The 27,790-nt window shown below is 38.3% G+C and overlaps 1 protein-coding gene across 1 annotated transcript in view; it reads right to left on the reverse strand.

Moving 5' to 3' along the window:
- Positions 1-27,790, reverse strand: part of FANCC (FA complementation group C) — a 201,729-nt gene that overhangs the window by 47,189 nt on the left and 126,750 nt on the right. Inside the window, exons 5-6 of the mRNA XM_063112402.1 lie at positions 19,462-19,575; positions 18,508-18,572 (exon numbers count right to left, since the gene is read on the reverse strand). Of these exons, the coding sequence (XP_062968472.1) occupies positions 18,508-18,572; positions 19,462-19,575 (179 nt within the window). The remainder of the gene's footprint in view (positions 1-18,507; positions 18,573-19,461; positions 19,576-27,790) is intronic.

Raw genomic sequence — 27,790 nt, forward strand, 5'->3', positions numbered from 1 at the left:
GAAGAAAAGATAACAAAGTCTAGTAAGGGAGATAATAAAATGCCAGATGATATTAAGTGTCATGCTAAAAAAAGTAAAGTATGTTGAGGGGTTAAGGACTGCCGGGAACTTACTGAGAAGGTGACGTTTGAGCAGAGATCTAAAGGAAGGGTTTGAACAAACCACGTACATATCTGGGAGAAAAATACTGCAGGCAGATAAAAAGCGACTGTAAATGTCCTATGTATCTGCATACACGGAGGCGGCCGATGTGGCTAGACCTCAGTGAAGGCGGGGGCAGAAAGTCTGAGAAGCTTTTGCAGACCACAGGAAGCCTTGCATATTCTTTTTTTTTTTTAAGCTTAGTTTTTACTTTTATCAAATTTATAGATGCAACTACTTTAAATAGGCAAATAGTTCTTTGAAACTTAAGAAAAATAGCAGATTTTAGAAAGCACTCCTATCCCCGTTTTCTGATCTCCAGAGGCAAACACTTTCAATCCTAACTAACTCTTCAGATGCTCAATGCAAAACTACAACATCAGTGAGACGTGTATGAAACCATGATTCATTTTTCACGGACTACTCTTGTTATTTTGGAAACAAGATAAAATTAATCATCTTTAATCAGCCTTAGATTGCTTAATATTTATTCCTCTCTGGAGTATTTTTCCTTTACATCTTCTTGCACTCTTCCTATTATTTGTACTGGTCTCTTTTTAGACTATTTCTGTAGAATTATTTGTGCTTTTCATTTTCTCACCCTTAGGTTCGAAAACGTGCCTAAACTCTTCTGACCACAATTAGGAGAATATGCTGTAAGATGTTAGCTGCTAAGCTCCTTACAGCACAAACACTTGCATTGGTGCCAGACTGTGTGCCATTCTGGAGGCACGCTCACTTTCCAGTTTATAATTGTTTCTTCGTTAAGCATGTTTATTTTTCAAAAAAAATATGGACAAATTCCCTGGCACAGAGCAAAGTCCACTGAAGGATGTCCACGCTGGCACCCCACCTGATAACAGCAGCAAGGATAAGACGGTAATCAATTTAGCTAGTGGTTTAGGGTATTCCTAGTCAAAGCAAATCTATGATATAGTCAGTCAAATTCTTAACTGAATTCAATAAGAACATGAGATGCCTGTGCTAACAGAATTTCCACTGGACACCAACACATCTGATACTTTCTAATTTGCTCTACTGGATGCTTACAATAGTCTGTCCTTTTTCTTTTTTAAAAGAATTTTAGAATTCAACAAGAGAAAAAAGAAAAAACAGTTAAATAGGATAAATTTTTTCCAGGTACTTTTCTAAATGTGTTGAGAAAAATTCAATCTCCTAGACTGAGTTCACTTTTACTAATCAGAAGATTGAATTTAAAAAGCAATTTGATGCCCAACATGCTTTTTGAATTTTTTATGAGCTTTTAAAATCCCATTTCTAAGACCTAAAACCAGGAAGATCTGTTTGCTAAGAACTTGGACCCCTAAATACTTGTGTGAGACTCAGAACTCTTAAGTCCACAGTTCTCTAGTGGATTATAAATTCAGCCAAGTATGTTCTGTGTCTCCAGTAGGAACTGATTTCATGAAATCCGGTAGGGGAATGGCATTGTGAAAACATTTGAAAGACAGCTGCCAAACATGCCGGAACCATTTTAGTAGCTGCTGTCATTAGTTATAACAATAATTAAAATGTTCATAATACTATGTTACTTTCTCCTACATATCTGAAGTTATCTGTACATTTTTAAGATTTACAAATCAAAAAAGCTGAATCAGGATATGTACATGTACAGCACAGGGGACAAACTACCTTCTGCTATACATGCTTGAGTCCAGGATATTACCACCCATTTATGAACTAAGCTTTATTAGTCCTTTTCTTTCATTAGTATGACTTCAAATGTGCAAGTGGCCAAAAGCCCCTCAAACATAAGCACCATATAAACAATGTTATGCTATTTTTCTGTTGTTGGTTTGTTTCATCTAAAAGACGAAATACATTTTTTTCCCGCTTTTCACCACTTGAATGTTTAAAGCTCATTTCAAAAGATTCAAAAAGCCTCATGAAGAATACAGAAATTGATTTCATAACTTCAGATGCATAGATTGTCAGAGGAACAAAAAGATTGGAAAATCAGCTTAGTTTCCTTTCAGATTATTTTTAGAGGCCTGATAAATGGTCTTGTCATGATGTTTTAAATAGAGTTTCACTTGCCACCAAGTAAAATCAACAATTCAGTGACAGAATGTTTAAATTCTATCCTGTTCTTTGCTACAGACGATCTAGAAAGAGCGACATTCTGGACTTTCTGAGCACTGTCGGTTTATCCTGTAGTCCTGAGCTTTGCCACAGATGGTTTGGAAGCTACAGCACAGCCACACAGGAAAGATATTTGCAGCAGTACACGGTTGCCATGAAGCCTTCTGCAGTTGAGTCTGGGAAGTGCTGCACAACTCTCCACTTGGAGCTGGGTCTCCATGCTCCGGCAAGCTTCAGACCAAAACAGGAGCCGTGACGGCTGTGAGGACCTTGGAACCCCTCAGAAGGTTATCAGCTGGCCTGCCTGCGTTTTGGTAGACCCAAGAACTACTTAAGTTTACATGAGACTTTGAAAATTTTTCAGGGAAATTACCTTGGGCCTTTTCAGCCTCATTGGGAGATACGATCTCCAAGCCCTGAGCAGGAGAGCTGGATCGGTGTCCCTGGTGCCAGAGTCGTGCTCCCTCCGTTTAGCCACTGGCGATAGTCTCCGACTGTCTTTGTTCTCTCTTCTCGGGTCATGAAAGGAAAGCTGTGCTTGCAGGTCCCCAGGGAAGAGGGCTGATGCGTCAGGCTGGAGGGTGACTGTGTTTGCTGCTTCATCTTAGGCTCTGGACACATGCACACCCCACCCTCAGGTGCGCCTTTCCACCCCACAGACATCGTCCAGCCCTGATTCTATGCAGAATATTCTGTTCAGCACTGTGCAAAACATACATATAAAAAAGCATCCTCCACAACACACACGCACACACACGCGCGCACACACACGCGCGCACACGCACGCGCACACACACGCGCACACACACGCACGCACACACACACGCACGCACACACGCACACGCACACGCACACACCTCTCCCTGCCTCCTATCACACCAAGTAAGCTCACATATTCCCAAAATTTAAGATATTACAACTCAAGCTCAATGCATGTTTTTGTTAACAACCTAGAAAACAAACACAAAACTCACTAATTGATTATTGACCTGAAACCACACTGGTGTGAGTTAGATGAGGATGATAGAGAACCGGGGAACGTAAATGTCGGAGGTCCCGGCACTCATTTTATACACCCAACTCCTAGAAACGATGGGAGAATTCTTACAATTAAATATATAACACTGTAAAACAAGGGGGGCTTTTGGTGACACACAACTTATGAGAAAAGCTTGCAATGGTAGGTAGGTGAGATCTTTTCAAAGGACAACATGACCACCCACAGCTTGCACGGAAGGACTACTACAAAGGTAAGTGCTACTTTGGGGTGGCTTCAAGGAGCAGGAGGGTGCCTGGCAGCCAACAAGACTATGTGCTGGGCTACTGCGAAAACAGCAGCCAGCTGGAGAGGACTTCATAGCACGCTTCCTTTTACCTACTGTCCCAAAGCAAGACACAATAGAAGTGTCCTGTTTACCCCAGGAGGGAGGGTGGAGGCTTGAGAGGAGAAGTGTCGGGCCTTAAAAACTAACGCCACCTTAAGTGACATTGCAAGTGGTGCCATTATGGGCCCACAAGGGCGTATTAACATGGTAGCCTAGGACGGTGCCGGGAGGAAGTAGGGTGGGGGTGTCGGCAGGAACCTTGCCTTAGCCCTTATTGGCCAAATATGTGCTTCTGCTCTTGTGAACACTGCATGGTTGCCATGGCTAGGCATTGAGACAGGATGCATGCCCTTGACCTTTAAGCTGATTGGATTATGTTAAAACATCCCCTCACCATCTGCCTATAAAAGCAAGTGCTTGTGTGATAATAAACAGAACTGCTCGACAGAACCCCCGCCGTGTCTGAGGGCTGTTTTTGGGGGGCCGGCGGCTGTGCTCACCTCTCTTCACGGCTCTCTTCCCCCGTCTCCTTCCAAAGGGGACAGGAGGGAAAGAGGAATCCCGGGCCATTCGCTCGCCCACTGAAAGGAACGAGGCTAAGGGCTGTTCGGGTCGGCCGGCGGCAGACCAACAGAGAAGCAAGCATCAAATGGGTATCGGCGCCCAGAAGACTTGGGAGTGCTCTAATGCCCAGGACACAGTGTACTGGCAACCCCAGCACCACCACCTCCTGATCTTCCCCACAGAACACGCACGGAGAGGCTAATGGGGAATCCCAAATCGCAGGAAGACCAGATTGCTCTACAAAATCGTTGTGCCTATTTATTTGTTTCCGTCAGCAACACCCTGGACTTCTCCATCATCTGATGATGTCTCACTGATGTTTTAGTTTGCATTTTCACACACACAAAAAAGGAGCTTGAAGAATATTTTTCAATCGTGGCAAACACAGTAAAAACCACATAACATAAAATTTGCCACCTGAAACATTTTTAAGTGTACACGGCAGTAGCATTAACTCTATGCTCTTATTGTGCAACGGTTCTCCAGAACTTTCACATCATGTGAAACAAAAACTCTACACCCACTGAACAAAAACTCCCGTTTTCCCCTTCCTCCCAGTCCCTGGCAACCGCCACTCTACTTGTTTATAAGAATCTGACTACTTTAAATACCTCACATAATCATGCAGTCTTTTGTGACTGGTTTATTTTGCTTTGCATAATATCTTTAAGGTGAATCCATGTTGTAGTAAATGACAGGATTTCTTATTTTTCAGTGCTGAATATATTCCATTCTGTGTACATACCACATCTCTATCCATGCATGCATTGCTGAGCACGTAGGCTGCTTCCCCCTCTTGTCTGTTGTGAGCGATGCTGTCATGAGCGCAGGTGTGCAAATATTAGAGACCCTGTTCTCAGTTGTGTTGGATACACACACAGAAGTGGGACTGCTGGATCATGTGATAATTCTACTTTTAACTTTTTAAGAAACCTCCATACTGCCTTCCACAGTCGCTGCAGCATTCACAGTCCCACCTACAGTGCACGAGGGCTCCAGTTTCCCCACACCCTGACACTTGTTATTCCCTCCCTCGCCCTCCCTGCCTTTCTTTTTGACAGTGCCCAACCTAATGGGTGTGAAGTGACATCTTATTGTGGTTCTGATTTGCATTTGATTAGTGATGTTGAGCATCTTTTCATATGATTGTTGGCCATCTGAACGCATTCTTTGAATAGGTGTCTACTCAAGACCTTTGCCTATTTCTTAATCAGGTTATTTGTTTCACTGTTTTTGAGTTGTACGAGTTCTTTAACTCCTTATCCAATATACAGTTTGCAAATATTTTCCCCCACTCCATAGGCTGCCATTCAATCTGTTAATTGTTTCCTTTGCTGCACAGATGCTTTTAAATTTGATGTACAGACAGTATGTGATTTATCATGTTTTGATTATACAGTGGTGTGAAACCGTACTTCCAGTATTGTTTTTCCTGTCAGAACAATATTCAATGAACTACATGAGACATTTCATACTTTATTATAAAATAAGTTTTGTGTTATTAAATTATTTTGTCCAACTTTAGGCTAATATAGGTATTCTGAACACATTTAGGCTAAGCTATGATGTCCAGTAAATTAAGTGTGTTAGATATATCGTTGACTTGTGATGGATTTCTCAAGACGTAACCCCATCATAACTCCAGGAGCATCTATAGTCCTATTTGTCTATTCTTGCTTTTCTTGCCTGTGCTTCTGGTGTCATATCCAAGAAATCACTGCCAAATCCAATGTCATAAAGCCTTTCCCTCGTGTTTTCTTCTAGGGGTTCCAGGTCTTATATTTAGGTCTTTACCACTTTTAGCTAATTTTTGTATACTGTGTAAGGAAAGAGTCCAGCTTCATTCTTTTGCATGCGGATATCCTAATTTCCCAGCACCACTTATTGAAGAGACTGTCCTTTCTCCATTATGCAGGCATGGGACCCCCGTCACAGATCAGTTGACCATATACATAACAATTTATTTCTGGGCTCTCCATTATGTTCCATTGGTCAATATATCTGTCTTTCTGCCAGTACCATATTGTTTTGATTACTGTTGCTTTGTAATATGTTTTGTAAAAAGGAAGTGTGATGTCTCTAGCTTTGTTTTTCTTTTCTCAAGATTGTTTGGGCTATTTAGGGTACTTTGAGATAATATACAAATATTAGGATTTCTTTTTTTCTATTTCTGCTACAACAATAAGAACAAAAAAAGCCACTGACATTTTGACAAGAATTACACTGAACCTGTGGATTGCTTTTGCTAGTATGGACACTTTAAAATATTACATCTTCCAATCCAAGAACATAGGATGTCTTTCTATTTACTTGTGTCTTATTTAATTTCTTTCAGCAATGTTTTGTAGTTTTCAGCACACAAGTCTTTTGCCTCCTTGGTTAAGTTTACTCCTAAATATTTTATTCTTTTTGATGCTACTGTAAGTGGGATTTTTAAAAAATTTCCTTTTTGGATTGTTCATTGTTAGTGTATAGAAATACAACTCATCTTCATGTGTTGACTTTGTATCCTGCAAATTTGCTGAATTTTTTTATTAGTTCTAACAGTAGTTTGGTGGCATCTTTTAGGATTTTCTACATATAAGATCATGTTGTCTGTAAGCAGAGACATTGTTACTTTTTAAAGCAGAGATAACTTTACTTTTTCCTTTCCGATTTGAATGCCTTTTATTTCTTTGTCTTTCCTAACTACTCAGGTAAGGACTTCCAGTAGTATTTGATCTCTTTTTAAAATTATTATTTTATTCAAAATGTTCTAACATTAAATGTACATATTTGTGGGGTACAGTGTGTTGTTTCAATACATGCACATGCTGCACAATGGTTCACTCAGGGTAGAGAGCACAGTTTCAGACCCATTAGTCCACTACTTCCCCTCATGCCTGCTCCCCTCCCAGCCTCTAGTAACCCTTACTCTACTCTCTACTTCTACGAAAACCTTTTTTTTTTTTTTTTTGATTTCACATGTAAGTGAGATCATGTGGTAATTGTCTTTCTGTGCCTGACTTACTTTGCTTAACATGATGGTTTCCAGCTCCATCCATGTTACTGCAGCTGACAGGATACCAGTTTTTCAGTAGCTGAGCAGTATTCCATTGTGTATGTATATATACCACAGTTTTTTTTATCCGTTCATCTGTTGATGAACATTTAGGTTGAACCCATCCCTTGTCTACTGTGAATAGTGCTATGATAAACACGGAGTGCAGGTGCCTTTTCGATACATTTATTTCATTCCCTTTGGGTATATACCCAGTAGTGAGACAGCGGGGTTGTAAGTCCGATCTATTTTTCATCCTCTGAGGACCTTCATACTGTTTTCCACACCAGCTACGCCAATTGACATTCCCAACAGCAATGCAGGAGAGTTTCTTTTTCTCCACATCCTCCCCAGTATTTGTAACTTTTTGTCTTGTTGATAATGGCCATTCTAACTGGAATGAGATGATATCACATTGTGGTTTTAATTTGTTATTCCCTGATGATTAGTGATGTTGAGCATTTTTTCATGTGCCTGTTGCCCACATGTATGTCTTCTTTTGCAAAATGTCTATTCAGGCCCTTTGCCCATTTTTTAATTGGGTTAGAGGCTTTGTTGTTACTGAGTTGTTTAAGTTTCTCATATATTCTGGATATTAGCCCTCAGTCTGATGTGTAGTTTGCAAACACTTTCGCCCATTTTGTAGGTTGTCTCTTCACTTTGTTGACAGTGTCCTTTGCTGTACAGAAGCTTTTTACTTTGATGTACTCCCATTTGTGTGTTTTTGCTTTTGTTGCCTGTGTCTTTGTAGTCTTGCTCAAAAAAGTGCTGCCCACTCCCACTACGTGTAGCATTTCTCCTATATTTTCTTCTAGTAGTTTCACAGTTTCATGTCTTAAATTTAGGTCTTTGATCTGTTTTGAGTTGATTTTTGTGTATGGTAAGAGATAGGGATCTAGTTTCAATCCTTTGCATGTGCATATCCAGTTTTCCCCACACCATTTACAGAAGAAGCTGTCCTTTCCACATTGTGTATTTTTGGCACTTTTCTCAAAAATCATTTGGCTATAAATGTGTGGGTATATTAATCCATTTCTTTTGCTTATAACAAAATACCTGGAACTGGGTGATTTGTATGAAAACAAAATTTACTGCTTACAGTTTCAGAGGCTGGTAAGTCCAACGTCCAGGGAACATATCTGGCGAGGGTCTTCTTCGGTGGTGGCTTTACAGCAATGGAAGAGTCTCATATGAAAGTTAATTCTAGATGTTCTCTCTGGAGAATCCTGACTAACACATCTCACATGGCAGAAAGTGGCAGAGCAGAAAGATAGCTCCTCATGCACTCTCCTTTTAAAATCTCCTTTTAGAACCACACCCACCATTCCAAGAATGGATCAATCCATTCACGAAGGTAGGCTTCACAATCCAATCACCTCTTCAAGGCCCCACTTTTCAACTACCACAGTAGCATCTGAACACTGTCACAGTAGGAGTCAAGTTTTGGGGGGACGTTAAATCCAACGCAGTGAATTTATTTTTGGGCTCTCTATTTTATTCATTGGTCAATTTGTCTGTTTTTATGGCAGTACCATGCTGTTTGGGTTATTATAGTTTTATAGTATATTTTGAAGTCAGTGAGTGTGATACCTCCAACTTTGTTGTTTTTGTCCAAGATTGCTTTAGCTATACGGAGTCTCTCATGGTATCATACAAATTTTAAGACTTTTTCAAAATACTGGTGAATAATGTCCCTGGTATTTTGATAGGGATTGCACTGAATGTGTAGAATGCTTTGGGTAATACGAACATTTTGATCATGTTAATTCTTCTGACATGGGATATCGTTCCATTTATTAAAGTCCTTCAGTTTTTTTCACTGATGTTTTATAGCTTTCACTGTAGAGGTTCACTTCCTTGGTTAAATTTACGCCTAGGTATTTCATTTTTGGGTAGCTACTGTGAATGGGATTCCTTTCTTGATTTCTTCTTCAGCTATTGCATTCTCGGCAAATAGCAAAGCTATTAGTTTATGTGTGTTGATTTTATGTCCTGCAAGTATACTGAATTCACTTAGTTCTAGTAATTTTTTAGTGGCATCTTTAGGGTCTTCAGTGTATATGATCATGTCATCTACAAATATGGGTGGTTTGAATTTCTCCTTTCTGACTTGAATATCCATTATTGCTTTCTCTTGTCCTATTGTGCTGTCTAGAACTTCTAGTACTATGTTGAGTAAGAGTGGGGGAAGTGAGCATCTTTGTCTTGTTCCAGGTCTTAGAGGAAAAGCTTCCAATTTTTGTCTACTCAGTAGGATATGGGCTGTGAATTTGTCACATATGGTCTTTATTGTGTTGAGGTACATTTGTTCTATACCTAGTTCATTGAGTGATTTTTTTTTTATCACAAAGCAGTGATGGATTTTATCAAATGCTTTTTCTGCATCTATAGTAATGATCATATGTATTTTTTTACTTCACTCTGTTGATGTGATGTATCACATTTACAGATTTGCATATGTTAAACCATCCCTGCCTCCCTGGGATGAATCCCACTTGATTATGGTGTAGGATGTTTTTAATATGTTGTTGGATTCTGTTTACCAGTATTTTGTTGAGGATCTTCATGCCTGCATTCATTAGGGATATTGGTCTGTAGTCTTTTTCCAGTTTTGGTATGAGGGTAATGCTGGCCTCACAGAATGAGTTTGGAAGTATTTGCTCCTCTTCAATTTTTTGGAAGAGTTTTGAGAAAAATTGGTATTAGTTCTTTTTTAAGTTTTGGTAGAATTTGGCAGTGAAGCTATGTGGTCCTAGCATTTTCTTTACTGGGAGACTTTTTTTTGTATTTTTCAAATAAGCTTTAATCTCATTACTTGTTATTGGTCTGTTTAGGTTTTCTAGTTCTTCATGATTTAACTTTGGTAAGCTGCATGTATCCAGGGAATTATTCATTTCTTGTATATTTTCCAGTTTGTTCACATAGTTATTCATAGTAATTTTGTATATCCTTTGTATTTCTGTGCTATCTGTTGTAATGTCTCCTCTTTCATTTCCATTTTTATTTGAGTCCTCTCCTGTTTTTTCTTAATGAGTCTAGCTAAAGATTTATCAATCTTGTTTATCTTTACAAAAAAATCAACTTTGTTTCATCATTGGTTTTTAAATCACTAATTGGTTGGTTTATGCTCTGATCTTTGCTATTTCCCTCCTGGTTTGGGGTTTGTTCTTGTTTTACTAGCTCCATGAGGTACAACATTAGGTTATTTATTTGGAGTCTTATTTTTTGATATACACATTTATTGCTATAAATTTCCCTCTTAGAACTGCTTTCATTGTATCCCGTAGGTTCTGGCATACTGTGTTTTCATTTTCATTTGTCTCCAGGAATTTTTTAATTTCCTTCTTGATTTCCTCTTTGACACTTTCATTGATTAGATGCATACTGTTTAATTTCAATGTATTTATACAGTTTCTAGTGTCCCTTTTGTTCTTCAGTTCTAGTTTTTAGCTTTCCATCGCTGAGTATGATGTTAGCTTTGGATATTTCAAATAAGCCTCTTATTATGTTGAGGAACTTCCTTCTATTCCTAATGTGTTGAGCATTTTTTATCATGAATGGGAGTTAAATTTTCTTAAATACTTTTTCTGCATTAATTGAAATTATCATATGATTTTTGTCCACCATTCTATTAAAGTGATGCATTACACTGATTGATTTTGTATGCTGAACCATCCTTGCATTCCAGGAATAAATTTCACTTGGTCATGGTGTATAATCCTTTTATTGTGTTTTAGTTTATTAGTTTGCTAGTATTTTCTTGAGAATTTAGTTTGCTAGCATTTTCTCGAGGATTTCTGCATCAAGATTCATCAAGAATATTACTCTATTTACTTTTCTTGTCTTTTCTTTGATTTTCATGTCAGGGGCCTCATAAAATAGGTTTAGAAGTGTTCCCTCTTCCTCAATATTTTGAGAGAGTTTGAGAAGGATTGGTGTTAACTGCTCTTTAAATGTTTGCTGCAATTCTCCAGTGAAGCCATCTGGTCCTGAGTTTTTCTTTGCTGGGATGCTAGATAATTGATTCAATCTCCTTACTAGTTATAGGTTGATTTTCATTATTAATTTCTTGATAATTCAGTCTTGTATTTGGTATGTTTCTAGAAACCTATCTATTTCCTCTAGGTTATCCAATTTGTTGGTATACAGTTATTCATAGTCTCTGATGATCCTTTATATATCTGTGGAATTAGTGGTAATTTGTTCTATTGTTTTTCTATTTTCTATTTTGCTTACTTCTCTTCTGATCTTTATTATTTCTTTTCTTCTTCTAACTTTACGTTTAGTTTGTTCTTTTTCTCATTCTTTGAGGTATAAAGTTAGGTTGCTGATCTGAGATTCTTCTTTCTTAATATACATGTTTGCCACTATGAACTTCCCTCTTAGCACTATTTTTGCTGCATACCATAAATTTTGATATATTGTGCTTTCATTTTCATTTGTCTCGAGATACCTTCTATCTTCCTTGTGACTTCTTCTTTTTCCCATTGGTTATGACTGTGTTAATTTCCAGCATTTATAAATTTTCCAGTTTTTTTTTTTTTTTGCCATTCATTCTAGTTTCACTCCATTATCGTTAGAAAAGATACTTAGTATGATTTCAGTCTTCTTAAATTTGTTAAGACTTGTTTTGTGTCCTGACATGTGACCTATCCTGGAGAATTCTCCATGTGCTCTTGAGAAGAATGTGTATTCTGCTATTATTGGGTGGAGTGTTCTGTGTATATCTATTAGGTCCAATTGGTCTATAGCATAATTCAAGTTTCTGTTTTCTTATTGATCTTCAGTCCGGTTAATCAGTCAATTATTGAAAAATGGGGTATTAAATCTCTTACTATTATTGCATTACTGTCTATTTCTCCTTTCAGTTCATATATTTGACTGCTCTACTGTTAAATACATAAATATTTATACTTGTTATATCTTCTAAGCTGACCCTTTTATCATTATATAATGTCCTTCTTTGTCTCTTGTGACAGCTGTCTAATACAAGTATGGCTACCACTGTTAACTTTTGGTTACCATTTGCATGTTATGTCTTTTTCCATCCTTTCACTTTCAGCCTATGTATGTCCTTATACCTAAAGTGAGTCTCTTATAGATAGCATATAGTTGGATCTTATTTTCTTGTCCATTCAGCCACTCTGTGTTTTTTGAATGGGAAGTTTAATCCTTGTTCTTTTAAAGTAATTACTGATAGAGAAGAAATTAGTATGGCTATTTTGTTCATTGTTTTCTGTGTGTCTTGTAGTTATTATCCTCCTCTTTTTCTCTCTTGCTGCCCTCTTTTGTGTTTCATGGATTTTTTTTAAGTGACATATTTTGATTCCCTTCTTATTTTCTTTGTGTATCTTCTATAGGTTTTTCTTTGTGATTCCATGGGGATTACAAAAAACATCTTAGAGTTATAGCAATCCAACTTAAACTGATAAAAAATTAACTTCATTTGCATATAAAAATTGTGCTCATTTACATATCCTCCCCGCTTTATGTTATTGATGTCACAGATTACATCTTTTTATATTTTCTATCCATTTACATAGTTTTATAGTTATTTTTATGCTTTTATCTTTTACATTCTATTCTACAATTATAAGTGATGTATACACCATCATTACAGTGTTACAGGATTTTGTATTTGTCTATATATTTACCTTTAACCATAAAGCTTTATATTTTGTATATTTTTCTGTTTCTGTCTACTGTCCTTTCATTTCAAATTGAAGGATTCTCATTAGCAATTTTTATAAGGCAGATGCAGTGGTGATAAACTCCTTCAGCTTTTGTTTATCTGGGAATGTTATTCTTTCTCCTTCATTTTTGAAAGATAGTTTTGCCAGGTAGTATTTCTGGCTGGCAGGTGTCTCTTTCCAGCACTTTGAATACACTGTCCCACTTCCTTCCAGTCTGTAACATTTACTTCTGAGAAATCCACTGATACTCTTATATGATCTTCCTTGTACATAATGAGTTACTTTTTTCTTGCTCCTTTTAACATCCTCTCTTTGTCTTTAACTTCTGACAGCTTGATTATAATGTAGACCTCTTTGGGTTCATCCTACTTGGAGTCTTCTGAGCTTCTTGAATTCAGATGTCCAATTCCTTCCTCAGATCTGAGAAGTTTTCACCAGTATTTCATCAAACAAACTCTTCCCTTTTCACTCTCACTTATTCTGGGGCTCCCATAATGTGTACATTGTTTGACCTGATGTTGTTCCATAAACCCCTTAGGCTTTCTGCCCCCGCTTTGTCAGTTTTATAGGTTGTGAATATCTCCGAAGTCTGTGGCTGCTCTTTTCCATTTACTAATAGTTTTTTTAAAAATTATTAGTTTCTTTTGTTTATTCTCAGCTGATTTTTTAAAAGTTATCAACTCTATGACACATTTTGAAAGTCTGGTGTAGTGAGCACATACACATTGCATCCCATCAATTTTCAAGTCCCTTTTATTAAATTTTTAATTACATTCTTCAAAAGAACCACTACTAACATTCACCTTGCAACTAAATCAAAGTCTTTACCTGACATGTAAATAAATGAATCTAAAAACTTTCCATGCCCACTAGAAATTCTTCTTATTTTTTTAGGTATATTTCATAGTACCACAAAATTCAACTATTTAAAATATACAATTAAATGATTTTTAAAAAATTTACTGAGTCGGAAAACCATTATCATCTAGTTTTAGGACATTTCCATCACCTTAGATACTTTGTGCTCGTCTGTAGGAAATCCCTGTTCTTACTCCCAGCCCCAGGCAACAACAAATCTACTTCCTGTTTCTATATATTTGCCTGTTCTGAAAATTCCATGTACACTGAATCATACAATATGTGGTCTTTTGAGTGGTTTCTTTCACTTAGCATAATGTTTTTGAGGTTCATCCATTTGCAGCATGGCTCATTTCTTTTTTACTGAGAAATAGTATTCTATTGTATGGACATATTACATTTTGTTTATCCATTCATGAATTTATGGATACATGAGTTATTTCCACTTTTTATCTATTACAAATAATGCTGTGAACATTCGTATACAAGTATTGTGTGCTTATTAGCCATTTATATATATATATATGTATATATATATATATATATATGTATGTGTGTGTGTGTGTATCTTAATGAAACGTGCATTCCAATCTTTTGTTCATTTTTAAACTGGGTTATTTGGGAGGCTACTGGTCAAGATGGCAGAATAGACAGTCCCCAGTATCACTCTCTCCCAGAAACCATCCAATTTACAACTATATAAAAAAGCAAGAACAACCAAGCTGGGGCCACTAGAGCTCAGGGGAAGAGGAGGAGAGACCTACAGAGTTCATGAAGGCAGGAGAAGCCACGATGAGAGAAAGAAAAAACCACTCTGACCATTTTGAGCCCCGGCTGCATCCAGGGTGGAGCTGCTGAGTGCACAGAGCAGGAGCCAGCAAAAGCTGCAGCTGTGTCCTTTGGATGCAGTTGCTTGGAGGCAGCAGGGGAGAAGAGGGCCATAGTGGCCCCCAGGCCAGAAAGACCACTAATAGGGTTCCTATGGACCCACATAGGAGGAAGGAGCCACAACAAATGAAAATCAGGAGCCATTCAAAGGCAGGTGAGTCATCACAAGTGATTGGCTCACAGCCTGTCCCATCTAAGTGTTTGCAGTATGAGCAGGTAGGGGAGAAAGGCCCACTGGGAGAACACTGGGGCACAGCAAGGACAGCTTATCTGCACCCCAATCAGTGAAGGACCACTCAGAGGAGACTGGTCAGGAATACAAAATTGCATGAGGTGCAGTTTGATGAAAAGACTCAGGCCCAGACCAGAGTTTCTACACAACCCAGGTGCACCAGATCTCTCAGGAGCCAGAAGTACCTATAAAGTCAACCATTAAAACCTTAGCTGCACAAAAAGCCTTCCCTAGGGAATCAGCAGCAAAGCAGAAATTTAGCTCAACCACAGAGCTCAAGTGCTGGTCCTCACAGGAAGTTCCCCCATTTAAAAGTAAGCAAAGGACAACAAATTAGTTCCAGGACAGAGTTCAAATGGTTGGAAAAGCAAATAATCCAACACAGAAATAAAAGAAAAAACACAGTACCCAAAACCAGAGAAAAAGTTTTATATTAACTAGTAAAGGTCTCATTTCACCGAAGAATACCTATAACACCTAGAAGGACCAAAAGTCCCTGGGCTACCAAGCCAGAAAGGGGGGAGGGCTGAGAGCCTCAGCAATGCTCCTTGACATCTGCAACCAATCCCAAGGGTGGGGGATGATAGCCTCAGCCAGGGCCCTTGGACTGGTGTAGCCAGCCCAGGGGTGACCACCGAGCTGCCACAGGAAGCACCCCGGGCTCTTCCAGCCAGGGCAGTGGGAGGCCTCAGGCCTCAGCCACGCCCCCCTGACACAAACAGCCAGCCCAGTGATGACCACCAAGCCACCGAAGGAAGCACCCCAGGCTCTCCTGAGCCTGGACAGTGGGGGGCCAAGAGCCTCAGACAAACACCCCCAACACCTGCAGCCAGCCCAGTGGCAACCACTGAGCCACTGCAGGAAGCACCCCGGGCTCTCCCGACTTGGGGTGGAGGGGGGCCTCAGGCCTCGGCCATGCCTCCCCAACACCCACAGCCAGCCCAGCAGCGATCACCAAACCACTACAAGAAGCATCCCAGGCTCTCCCAAGCTGGGACAGTGGGAGGCCTTGGGCCTCAGCCACACCTCCCTGACACGTGCAATCAGCCCAGCGACAACCACCAACCTGCAGCAAGAAGGGCCTCGGGTTTCTGAGCTGGGATGGTGGGGAGTGAGGGATTTTGCCATACCCTCCTGACATCTGCACCCAGCCCAGCAATGACGAAGCCACCCCTGGAAGCGCCCCCTATCTCTCATGTGGACATGAGGGGGTGCCACAGGCCTCAATCCCGCCCCTCCTGCTTCCTCCTTCTTCCATCCCATTTCTCTTCCCTTTCTCCTCTCCCTCCCTCCCAACTGCTCTGCAACATCATCATAGAATGTAAAAAATAATATTAATAAAATTACATTTTCTTTAAAATATATATATATAAATAAATAAATAAACTGGGTTATCTATCTTCTTATTACTGAGTTCTTTTTATATTCTGGGTGTTAACCCTTTATCAGATGTATAATTTCACAATATTTTCTCAGTCTATGACTTGTCTTTTCATTTTTTAAATGATGGTAACAGGTTTTCTTGTTTCTTTATACATTCATTTGTTGATGGCCCTTTGGCTTGTTTCTGATTTTGAACTATCACAAATAAAGCAGTCATGAACGTTCATAGACAAATATTAGTGAGTACCAATGTTTTCATTTGTTGTGAGGAAATACTCAAGAGTGGAACTGGTGGGTCACAGGGTAAGTATATATTTAACTACGTAATAAACTGCCACTCTGTTTACCAAAGTAGTGGCACAGTTTCACACTCTCACAAGCAGTGTGTGAGAGATCCAGTAGTTTTGTACATGTTCTCCAGCACATGCTAATGTGACTGTTTTACATTTTAGTCATCCAAGGGAGTGTGCAGTGACATCACATTTGATTTTTTGTTTGACTTTTTATTGTGGTAAAACACAATAATTCCCACTTCTCCACTCCCTGCAGCCCCTGGTGACCTCTATTCTGCTTTCTGTCTCTATGAATTGGCCTATTCTAGGTATCTCATATAAGTGAAATTATACAATATTTGTTTTTGTATGTCAAACTTATTTCACCAAGCATGATGTTTTCAAGGTCCATCCATGCTCTTGCATACATCAAAATCTTATTCTTTTTTATGGTTGAATAGTACTCCACTGTATGTATATACCACATTTTGTTTATGCAATCATCTGTTGTTATGCAATCCAAGTGTTCTTGGATTGTTTCCACATTTTGGCTATTGTGAATAATGAACATTGGTATACAGATATCTGTTCGAGTCCTTGCTTTCAATTCATTCATATGTACATCTAAGAGTGGAATTTTTGGGTCATATGGTAATTCTATGTTTAATTTTTTGAGGCACCACCAAAGTGTTTCTAAAGCAGCTGTACCATTTTACATTTCTACTAGCAATACATAAGAGTTCAAATTTCTCCACATATTCACCAACACTATTGTTTTCCAGTTTTCTTTTCTTTTTCTTAATGGCTATCCTAGTGGGTGTGAAGTAGTATCTTATTATGATTTTTATTTGCATTTCCCTAATGACTAATGATGTTGAACATCTTTTCATGTAGTTAGTGGCCAGCTCTATATCTTTTTTTGAGAAATGTCTATTCAAGTCCTTTGCCCATTTTTGAATAGGCTTTTGTTGTTGTTGTTGAAGAGTTAACTATATATTCTGGATAGTAATTCCTTAAGAGAGGTATTTGCAAATGTTTTCACTCATTCAATAGGTTATCTTTTTGCTTTCTTGATAATGTCCTTTGATTCACAAAAGTTTTTAATTTTAATAAAGTTTAATTCATCTATTTTTTTCTTTGTTGCTTGTGCTTTTGGTGTCATATCAAAAAAAAAAAAAAATTATCACTAAGTCCAATGTCATAAAACTTTTCCCTAATGTTTTATTCTAAGAATTTTATAGTTTACTTTAAGGGTTAGACGCAAAGGATTCCTAAAGGCTGAGAGCAAAGACCATTTCTGATGGAGCTTTAATTGGCAATAGCTTTACAAAAGAATTACAAAGTCTCCTGGTCCCCAGATTCTCTTAGTTAATGATTTGTTTAAAATGAAATGCTCACTAATGAAAACAACTCTAAATTCTTTCACAGAGTGAAGAAACATTTGCAATGTGATTAATTGCCTTTTAATTTGTCTGAATCTATTTGATTTGTTTAGTCTAGATTTTGGAATATTATGTTTCTTAAAACAGGTCATATGCATACACCAAATGTCCGTTACCTTGTCAATATCCTGATCGTGTGTATGTGTATGTCTTGACACCCACACACACAGAGGCAGGTGGGTGGGGTCCCCAGGGGGTGCAGGCTAGCATGAGAGCACACACTTGCAGCAGGCACATTCTCCTCTTACAGTGAGCAATCCCAGGGTCAGCTGAAGTGCTCCTCTTTTTTTCTGTTTCCTGCAGTACACACAGGACTTTCTACCTAACTGGTATACAAAAGACACTGCATGATTTGCTTACTGCCCTGTGAGAGTTGACAGAATAGGGATTAGAAAAAGAAAGTTTGAAAAAGCTCACAATTTGCTATGTATTCCACTAAAATAATCTCTTCACAATATAATCCTAACTATGAACATAAATTTCCTACGAATTATAAAATGTTTCTCTCGTAAGTGAACTGATACATTTTGAAACTTGAGAAAAGGGATGTTTAGCTTAACACCTACCGCCTTTGAGTGTTAAATCCATTAAGATGACTCTCTCTGAGTTCAGACGCTAATGATAAAACCATCTGTAAAACAACATCAGTCGCAGGTTAACTCAGACTGCAAACAGGATGACATCAGTTCTGCTTTTCTTGGCCTGAGTGATATTTCCGCTGAGATTCCCTCCCCCCACCCTCTCCTTATGTTTTACTTTGTCAGAGTAAAAAGAAGGCAGTGCCAAGTTACATTTACTAATAACCGGGATTTCGTGTGGAATGTCTATTAGTCTGTATTCCTATTTAGGCAACGAACAATAGACAGATCATTAATTTCCTAAGAATAAAAACCAAACCCATTAAAAATAAAAATATGCTAGAGTTAGTTTATTTTCTTAATTTTGTTCTTTATTTTTTAAAAAATGCTTTTCATGTATAAAGCTTCCAAAAGACTAGAATGGTTAACATTAAAAATCTCATAACATTTTTTAGAATAGTTTTGTCAAGATCATAAATTAAAATTTCTTGAACGTAGCTAAAATTTCAGGGAAAAAAAAAAACATAGCTTTCATACTAAAGTATAAATATGTAATACTATTTACACAGTTGTTATTTACTGAATTTTTTGCTTTGCCTTAACATAAAATTCCAATCAGGTTATTTTGAATACAAGATTTGTTCAACAGTACAAGGCTGTGTTTATATCTGTTGAGAATCTTTGCGTGAATAAATTAGATGTGTTATGAGAAACAGAGGTTGATCAGCTGATTTAATAAAACCTTGTTTCCTTCTTCTTTCTCATAACCTCCCGTCTCACATTTCTTCCCTACATGGCCCTAAGCCTACCCAAGGTAAGAAGAGATAAACAAAGAAAAGTCAAACATCTCTCCAGGAGGAGTGAAATATTTCCATTTACCCTTTTTGCTGATGGTACATTCAGCAATGAAAATTTCAATACTAATAAATCAAAAATACTCACATTTTTAAGCAAACCAGGATAGTAATCTACAGGCGCATACCCAAGACCTTGAGTGAAAAGACCGACTTCTTTTATATCAAATCTGAATGCTGAAAGTATGTAAGACAACAAATCCTAAAAAACATAAACAGAAAGAGAAAAAATTAACTTCTTAAAACTGAATGCAAGTGCCTGTGATATATCATGCCTAGAACCCGAGTCACTTGTAAATGGAGTGGTCTCTATGAAAACAGTGATCTCAATTTGTCCAAGTATCCAGTTCACTTGGAGTCAATGTGTAAAGAAGAAACAAGTTACCATTAAAATTAATACATTGAAAATAAGTAAATTAAATGTTAACAGTGAAACAAAAATACATAATGAATAAACAGTGTTTTAACCATATTATGAGGTAATAAGATTGGCTGTTCTAAATAAAAATAAAACCCTATGTTTTTCAAAAAATAATATCAGCTCAAACTAAGAAGAATAGTAATCAAGTTAATGTATAAAATATCATATGACAAACACTAAGAGCATAAAAAACATATATGAACAGACAATTTATAAGAGAAAATACAAATGTCTAGGAAAGATGTATAAATGTTCATCCTCATAATCAAAAAGTAAATTAAAACACAAACATGCTATTTTCCACTTATAAATTAAAACTTTTTATAGACACGAATATCTAGCATTGTTTTGGGTTCTGTGACTCCCGTAAGAATATGAACGGGGACTTCCACACAGAGTGCAGTTGTCAACAGCCGCGAGGCACCCACGGAGTGTGGGCAGGCATAACGTGGCCACGACTCACTCCAAGCTCGGACTGCCAGGGTTATGTCTACCCAGAAGTTTCTCACCTGAACAAAGACCCTTACGAGATAACAGAGGCCCTGCCTATAGAAAGCAACTTGAAAATGTATATTAAACATCTTGAAAGCATTCAGAACCCTTGATGTAGCTGATGTACACGTAAAGAAATAAATCCAAATATGATGATAGGGATTATGCTGAAAGATGTTCACCACAGGGTTACTCCGTTTTTCACTGCAGTATACTGAAAATGTCTAACAGTAGGCGATGATTAATTTATAACGCCCTTATGCAGGAGCTCATTGTATAAGAATTCATGACAGCATTTTAAGTGGTTATATCATAATGTAAAATGAAGAAAGGAGGATACAAAATTCTATACCCAGAAACAATTTCACCAATATACAAATAACCCATACAGGGGAATGTAAAAATAATAAAAGAAAATATCTCCAAATGTTGACAGTCTCTAGGGTGATGCTATTGTGGATATGCCTGTATATATTTTTACTCTTTCTACTTTAGTATGTTTTCCAGCTTCCTGTATGTGTGTGTATGTACTACTTTTATAATCAGGAAAAAATACTATATGCCAAGAGCTACCTCACAGCCCAAGGCTGGTTTCCTACTCTATCACCAAACCTTATAATGAACCCCCCATGAGACAGCTGGAATCATTTTTAAATAATGTAAATCTGATAGGTCCTCCATTTAAGACCCTATAGCTCCCAAATATTCTTACCATGAAGCCCAAACTTCTTCCCAAAGCAAAGAGGTCTGGCCCCACTGGCTCTGCAGCATCCCCACAGCCACCACCAGGCTGACCTCCCCTGCTGTCCCTGGATGGCCGCAGGCTCTCTGGCCCCTCAGGACCTTAGTATGCCCTATTCCCTCTGCCTGGAGAGCTCTCCTCTCCCCTGGTTAAATGCCGCTTCTTGAAGGAATTCTAGCAATTATGATGACTAAGATTTATTGGGTGCTTACCATGTGTCAAGAACTGTGCTAAGTTCTCTAAGTACAGCACCTCACTGAAAATCCCAAGGTCAGTTTTTAATCATATTCAATTAAACAAAGTTTCAGTTAAGCCACCCATAAACAGGTGGCTACTATTACTCCATTTCACATGACTGATCTTTTAAAAAATTAAAGCCCAAGGTACTATAGTTAGGAATGAAAGTAATGCAGTGTACAACAGAAGGAAACTGATTCAAGGGCGTAGCAGCTGCAGGTCAGTTAAGGCTGCAGATCTTAAGCAAAACCACGCCCAGGCTTTCCCCACCAACCAACCCAGGGTGCAGGGGCTCACAGAGCACTCACACCCGGAGCCGAGGACCAGCACGTGGAGGGCACTTCCCAGCACTGCAGCATCTCCCTCAGCAGCTGAGCCAATGGAAGTTTTTTAAAAACGAAAGAAATCTAGACATTGGATAGATTCGGAGGGTGTAATCAGGGATTATTATTGTAAATAATTCTCAAGTAATGTTTAAAATGGCCACAAACCATTCCCTAGACACTATTTCCAATGCCTGGACAAGCTGACTTTAACACACAAGGTCTCAGAAAAATGCAAATAACTTAACTGGAAGATCTGTCCTGGCTTAAATTTCCAAAATGACACAGTTAGAAAACGATTTTTAAAAATCAAATGCTATAAAGGTAGTTCCCCGCCCCAGTCCTCCCCGCCCCATTAAAACAAAGCAAAACAAAATAAAACAAAAAAACTACACCATAATACTCAGTGTTGGCAAGGATGTGCTAAGATGGGCTCTGGGAGTGGTAAGATGGGCTCTCCCATTTGCTGTTGGGAGTCCAAATTTTTAAAGCCTTTCTGGGAAGTCAGTTGATAATAAGTAGCCAAAGTATTAAAATTCATATCCTGGGGCTAGCCAGATAGATTAGTTGGTTAGAGCATTAGCTTAGTTGGTTAGGTGCTGATAACACCAAGGTCAAGGGTTTGGATCCCCACACTGGCCAGCTGCCATGAAAAAAAAGAAAGAAAGAAAGAAAAAGAAATCATATCCTTTTACCCAGTAATTCAGTTTCCAAGAATATATCCTAAGGGAAAGATTTAGGTTCATAGCAGCATTACTTATAACAGTAAAAAAAAAAAACTAGAAGCATCCAAAGTACTCAACATTAGATTAGTTGAATTCATCATGGTTTATCCAACAGTGTGAGTCATGTTGAAAAAGATATTTACCGGCATAGGAAAAGACAATATAACAATGTGAAAAGCAAAGTGTAAAACAATGTTCAATGTGATTTTAAGTTTGCATGCGCAAAAAAATACTGGGATGAAGTGAAACAAATAATTAACATAGATTATTTCCAGGAGTAATTGAAACTTTCTTCTTCAGACTATCTGTATTTTTAAAGTTTCTACAATTACCATATTCTAATTTTCATCATAAAAAATATTTCGTAAAACAAAATCACATACTTTAACTTATATCTGTTTTTTCCATAATTCCCTAATATGAGTTGCTATGGAGGGCCACAAGAGTTTTATCCCTGGATAAAACAAGCATAAGTTCCAGAAACAACATACAGAGGCCTGTGTGTGGTTACATAACTTCAAAACAGACACCTCAAACTTTAATCCCCTATATCTTTTAAAGTAAAATTAAAAATTGATAAGCATTTTTCATTGCTAAGAATTTTTTTTTACTGCCGCCTAGTGGCAAATAGTCTAAACACAAACCCATTAAAGATTGTGAAAATGAATTCCTACAGTCATATAATAATAGGTTCTTTTTAAAATGCTGGCAGAGCAATCCTGAAAATCCTCTACTCCAAGCCCCTCATTTTCCTAATGAGAAACTGGGTTTCTAAACACACGAATCAATATCTACAAAAAAGATGTAGAAATAAATAAACAGGTTCTGACATAAAACATGCAAACATGTTGCCCTGACCCACGATCGAAAATCCTTCAAGAGTGGAACATGTGGGAGCCAACGCGGCACATAAAATTATTTTAAGCTCAATTCTAATTCATGCAGGGGTTTTAAGAATGAAAGAACTCTGCCAGAGCTTGAAAAGCCACTGGAAATGCTTATCCCGTGAAGGTGAACTTTCATTAAGGAGAGAGTTTTCAACAAATCGGGGCAGGGGGCACTGCCTTTGTTCTCAGGTGTTCATTTGTCCTTGCCTTGCTGTGTCTGCTCCAGCCAGTAACAGGCAGCACATTCACAGACTCACAGGCAGGTCAGGAAAGTTGGAGCAACAGGCTGTGGTTTGGCACATGGTCCGGGTGTGGAAGAAGGGCTGTGGTTTCTGCTCAGGCAAAGAGCTAGGTAGGAGAGCCAAACCGTGGTCGATATTCTCGAACTGAGACAGGCACATATTTTATGCTTCTCCAAACAATTTTTTCATCTGATAATTAAAGTCTTTTAGAATTTCCACCTCTTTGCTCTCTATTGCACACGCCTCTTTATATATAATATACAAAAAACAAAAAAAAAACCCTGCTTATAAACAGGGATCCCTTATAGTCACTCATTCAACAAATATTGACAATGATCTCTATTCAAGCCCCTCTGCTGGGGTTGTTGGGACGAGAAGCCCCTACAATCTGGTGACGGGTGATGGAGACAGGAACAGCCATAATATGAGACAATGCACTAAGTGCTGTAACGAGGTACAGTAAGACAATCACTGTGGGAACAGAGCAAGGAATGATGCATTCCAACTGTCGGGTTTCAGAGTGCTCCCAGGGCCAATGGCCTCTGAGGTGACTCTGACAGCTGGGGCAGGGGGGAAGGAGAGAAAGAGAGAGAAGAGGTGAGAGAAAGAGAGCGCAGGCGTGATGTCAGCTGGGACAGACATAGGAAAATGACTAAGGAGGAAATAGAGAAAGGAGAGAGAAAGGGGCCATCGTGGAAATGCTCCTATGGCTCAGGCCTTCTCGGGGTCCTTAAGCACAGCCTGCCCCACATGGATTCAATCCACCTGGTCAAACCTACTTCCCCTGCCTTTCTCTTTGATCCCTGTGATCTGGTGACATCAGGTTCCCCACTGGTCACCAAATGCACCCAGCCCCTTCCCACTTCATATCGTTTCTTTCTCCTGAGAAACCCAACAATACCCACCCATCTCTAGCGGCCAAAACTACACTTATCTTTCAAAATCCATCTTTCTCTGGGATTCCTGTTCTCGTTCCTGATGGGTAAGGTCTTGCTCTCCTGAAATCTCTTTGTGTCCTGTGTGCTTCCGTCACGAAGTTCCCTGCACTGTATTGCAAGTGTGCCCCTCCTGCACCCCTTAGCCCGCAGGCTCCACTCCTCAGAGGGCCGCGCACCAGCCCCCAGCACTGCACACAGCAGTCGATCAGTAAACACCAGCTGGACCAAACTCAGTAGAATGGATTGCTCTTTCACAGCTATGAACAATATAGTCACTGCAGGATTCCTCTGTGACCATGTTACAGAAAACACGATAAATTTTCTTTTTCACAATTTGCTTTCCTAAGTTTCAGGTCATAAAACACCCACAGAATACTTTCAACATGACATTGCTATGTACGTTTACTTCAAAGAGATTTACTCGACTTGGTGACACTGACCAGAACCTTGCACGCTGACGTGGATGAACTCTCACTGAATAACTGCTCTGGTGCTATGCGGCTTGCGGTGGCCTGTGGGTACGCCACAGCATCAGAACATCCAGGCAGGACAGGACAGGCTGCAGCAAGGACCACCTTTGCTGAAAGGGGTCCTGAAAAACTCCAAATCAGTCTCATCTATATTTAAATAAAAAGTATAATGCATACCTACATATTTTTAAAACTTTTCCCTGCAAACCTCATTAGTAAAAGAAGGTTCTTGTTAGTTCAAACCGATTTATTCAATTATTTTTGGCCAAAAAAAAAAAAAAAAAGTATCAAGCCTCCGCTGAAGTATCCCGTCTATTCACTCCTGGGCCAGCAGAAATTCTACCATTTTGAATACTAGCAGATTTTTTGTTTTTAACCATCTAAAATACCTGTGCCCAAATGCTGAATTAGTTACCTCCTTTTTTTAATGTTCCCATGGCATTTTACATAAACATCTAGTAAAACACTTATGTTACTATGCCGGATTTGTTTCTTTAGTTAACTAACACTAAAATTCCTAAATTAATTAAATCACTTGCAATGGATTTATATTTTTCTAAATTAGATACCATAGCAAAAATTGGCTAATTTTCTTAATAACACAATCTTAAATTCTCATTTCCCCTGCCAACAAAGACAATCTGGAAATTAGACCAACACATAAGTGCCACCTAAATTTACTTCACTGAAAAAAAAAGAATGATGCCCTCTCTAGAGCAGAATGGACCAGCAATGCCATGCACAGCTACATGACAAAACAGCACAGAAGATTAGTGTTACCAAACTTTAAAAAATTAAAGGTCTGCATAAATGGAGAGATATTCTATGGTCTTAGCAAGAAAAATTCAATGTCAAAGATGTCAGTTCTCTGGCATATAGACTCAGTGCAGTATCAACAATTCCAAACAGGGGTTTTGGTGGAACTTCAGAAGGTTTTCTAAAATTTACAAGTAAAAGCAAGGAGCCAAGCACAGCACATGCTAAGCAAAAGAAGAAAACTATAAACAGGCAGCACAACTCTCTTCATGTAGCTTCCAAAAACAAGCACACTAAACAAGATGGATACATATACAAGTGGCAGAATTGCAGGTCCCTCAAATTACTTCTGGATGAAGGTTCTGAGACACCAAGTAGAATAAAGCAGATTTGATATTTCGCAGTATCATAATAATTATTCTGTGCCTGTTAGTCTGAAGCATCTATAATACTGAGATTTCTCACAAAGAAAATACCACTATTGTGGCATCATTTCGCTGACAACTCTTTCAAAATCTGAAGTCCTTAATATCTGAAATTATAAGGAAGAATACATTTTCATATTATGAGATATAATGCATACCCACTTGCTGGTGATAAAACTATAAAAGGAACAAGATACAAATTGCTTACAAAGGTATTTAGAATTCTGTAAGCTTAAAAAATTTTTAGTTTTCATGGTATGTGTTATTTCCAAATTAAGAATTTAAAAATCCTTGAACACATAACTGGCACACCTGACACCAGAATAATGTATAATTCAAATTGAGAAGAAATAAGTCCTAAATGAAAGAGATGGGTTTACTTTTAACACATTCTTTCCAGAAATCAGACATGTTTAATTAATTCAAAATCATTATGAGAAAAAAAGACCCTCATTATTTTCATTACAAATATTTGTGATAATGCATCCTTCAGCAAAGCCGTAAAGAACGGGTGAACTTTTATAAGGAATGAAAACAGTCTAAGCATAGGTCTTATACACACTATTGCCTTCAAACACAAAAAGGGCAGTCTGAATAAATTAACCTAAAGAATGCCACAGAAAACAAATAATGCCCCATTCCCAGCCTGGAGCCCAACAACTTGCTTCCAACAGTTAACAGTCTTGCTTATTAGTCTTCTTAAGGCATAATAAATTTAATCTAATACATCTAATTACCATAGTTCTGTTTATTTCAATACAATATCTAAATTATTAAATAATTTCCAATTTTACAGAATCCATATCTACTTAGGCCCAAGTGGAAAAAGTTTAATTTGGTGAACAATTTCCTACTGAAGGAAAACTAACTCTATAAAACACGTGCTGAGAAACACCCTTCCCCAGTACATGGCTGGGAAGCGAGATTCAATTAGTAACAGTCATTGATTACTTTGCCTCTTTCATAAACCACACCCTGAGATGTATAATTCTTTGTTGTGGAGGGCTGTCCTGTGCACTCCCACCCTCTACCCCCTAGATGTCCTCTACCGCCTCCCGTCCAAGTTGTGACAACCAAAAATGTCTCCAGATATTGCCAAGTCCCCTAGGGAGCAAAACCACCTCAGCTGAGAAGCTCTGGTTTAAACACGTATCCATTTTAAAAAATTAGTTTGGATTATAGTTTTTGAATATTCCTCTTATGTCTGGTAGGAAGCAATGTAAAGGAGATTTGTGTGATGAATACAGAGATAACTCAAGAAGTTACTATTACGTGAAGAAAGTTGCAGAATAATACATTCTGCGTAATTCCATTTATGGGAAAACAAACATAAAACAGATGGACATACGAGTATTTCCATATACAAAAGCAAAGAAGACTAGAAGGATCTACAGTCCATTGATATCAGAGGTTACGTCTGGAAAGGCATGAGTTTGGGGGGAGGGTGCTGTGTCTGGACTGTTCGAAACTTTTTATGAGACTATATTAGTGTATTATTTGTGTAGTGAAAAAAACAAGGAAAAGAAAAGAAAGATCATGGAGCTTTAACGTTACAGACTTGGAGTACCAGCTAATGACCTTGAGGTAATTTTTTAAAACAGTGTTCAGCATCCCCAGTTTCCACTTCTATAAAATGTAGATGATATAACTGACTACACAGGATTGTAACAAAATTAAGTGAGGCCCACGCAGGGAAAGCAGCTCACAGCCCACCCTCCTTGAGCAGCAGCTGCTGTCTTTCGTCGCGAGTTAGGTGAGA

This window comes from Cynocephalus volans, chromosome 10 (genome assembly GCF_027409185.1).
Source record: "Cynocephalus volans isolate mCynVol1 chromosome 10, mCynVol1.pri, whole genome shotgun sequence".
Lineage (NCBI taxonomy): Eukaryota > Metazoa > Chordata > Mammalia > Dermoptera > Cynocephalidae > Cynocephalus > Cynocephalus volans.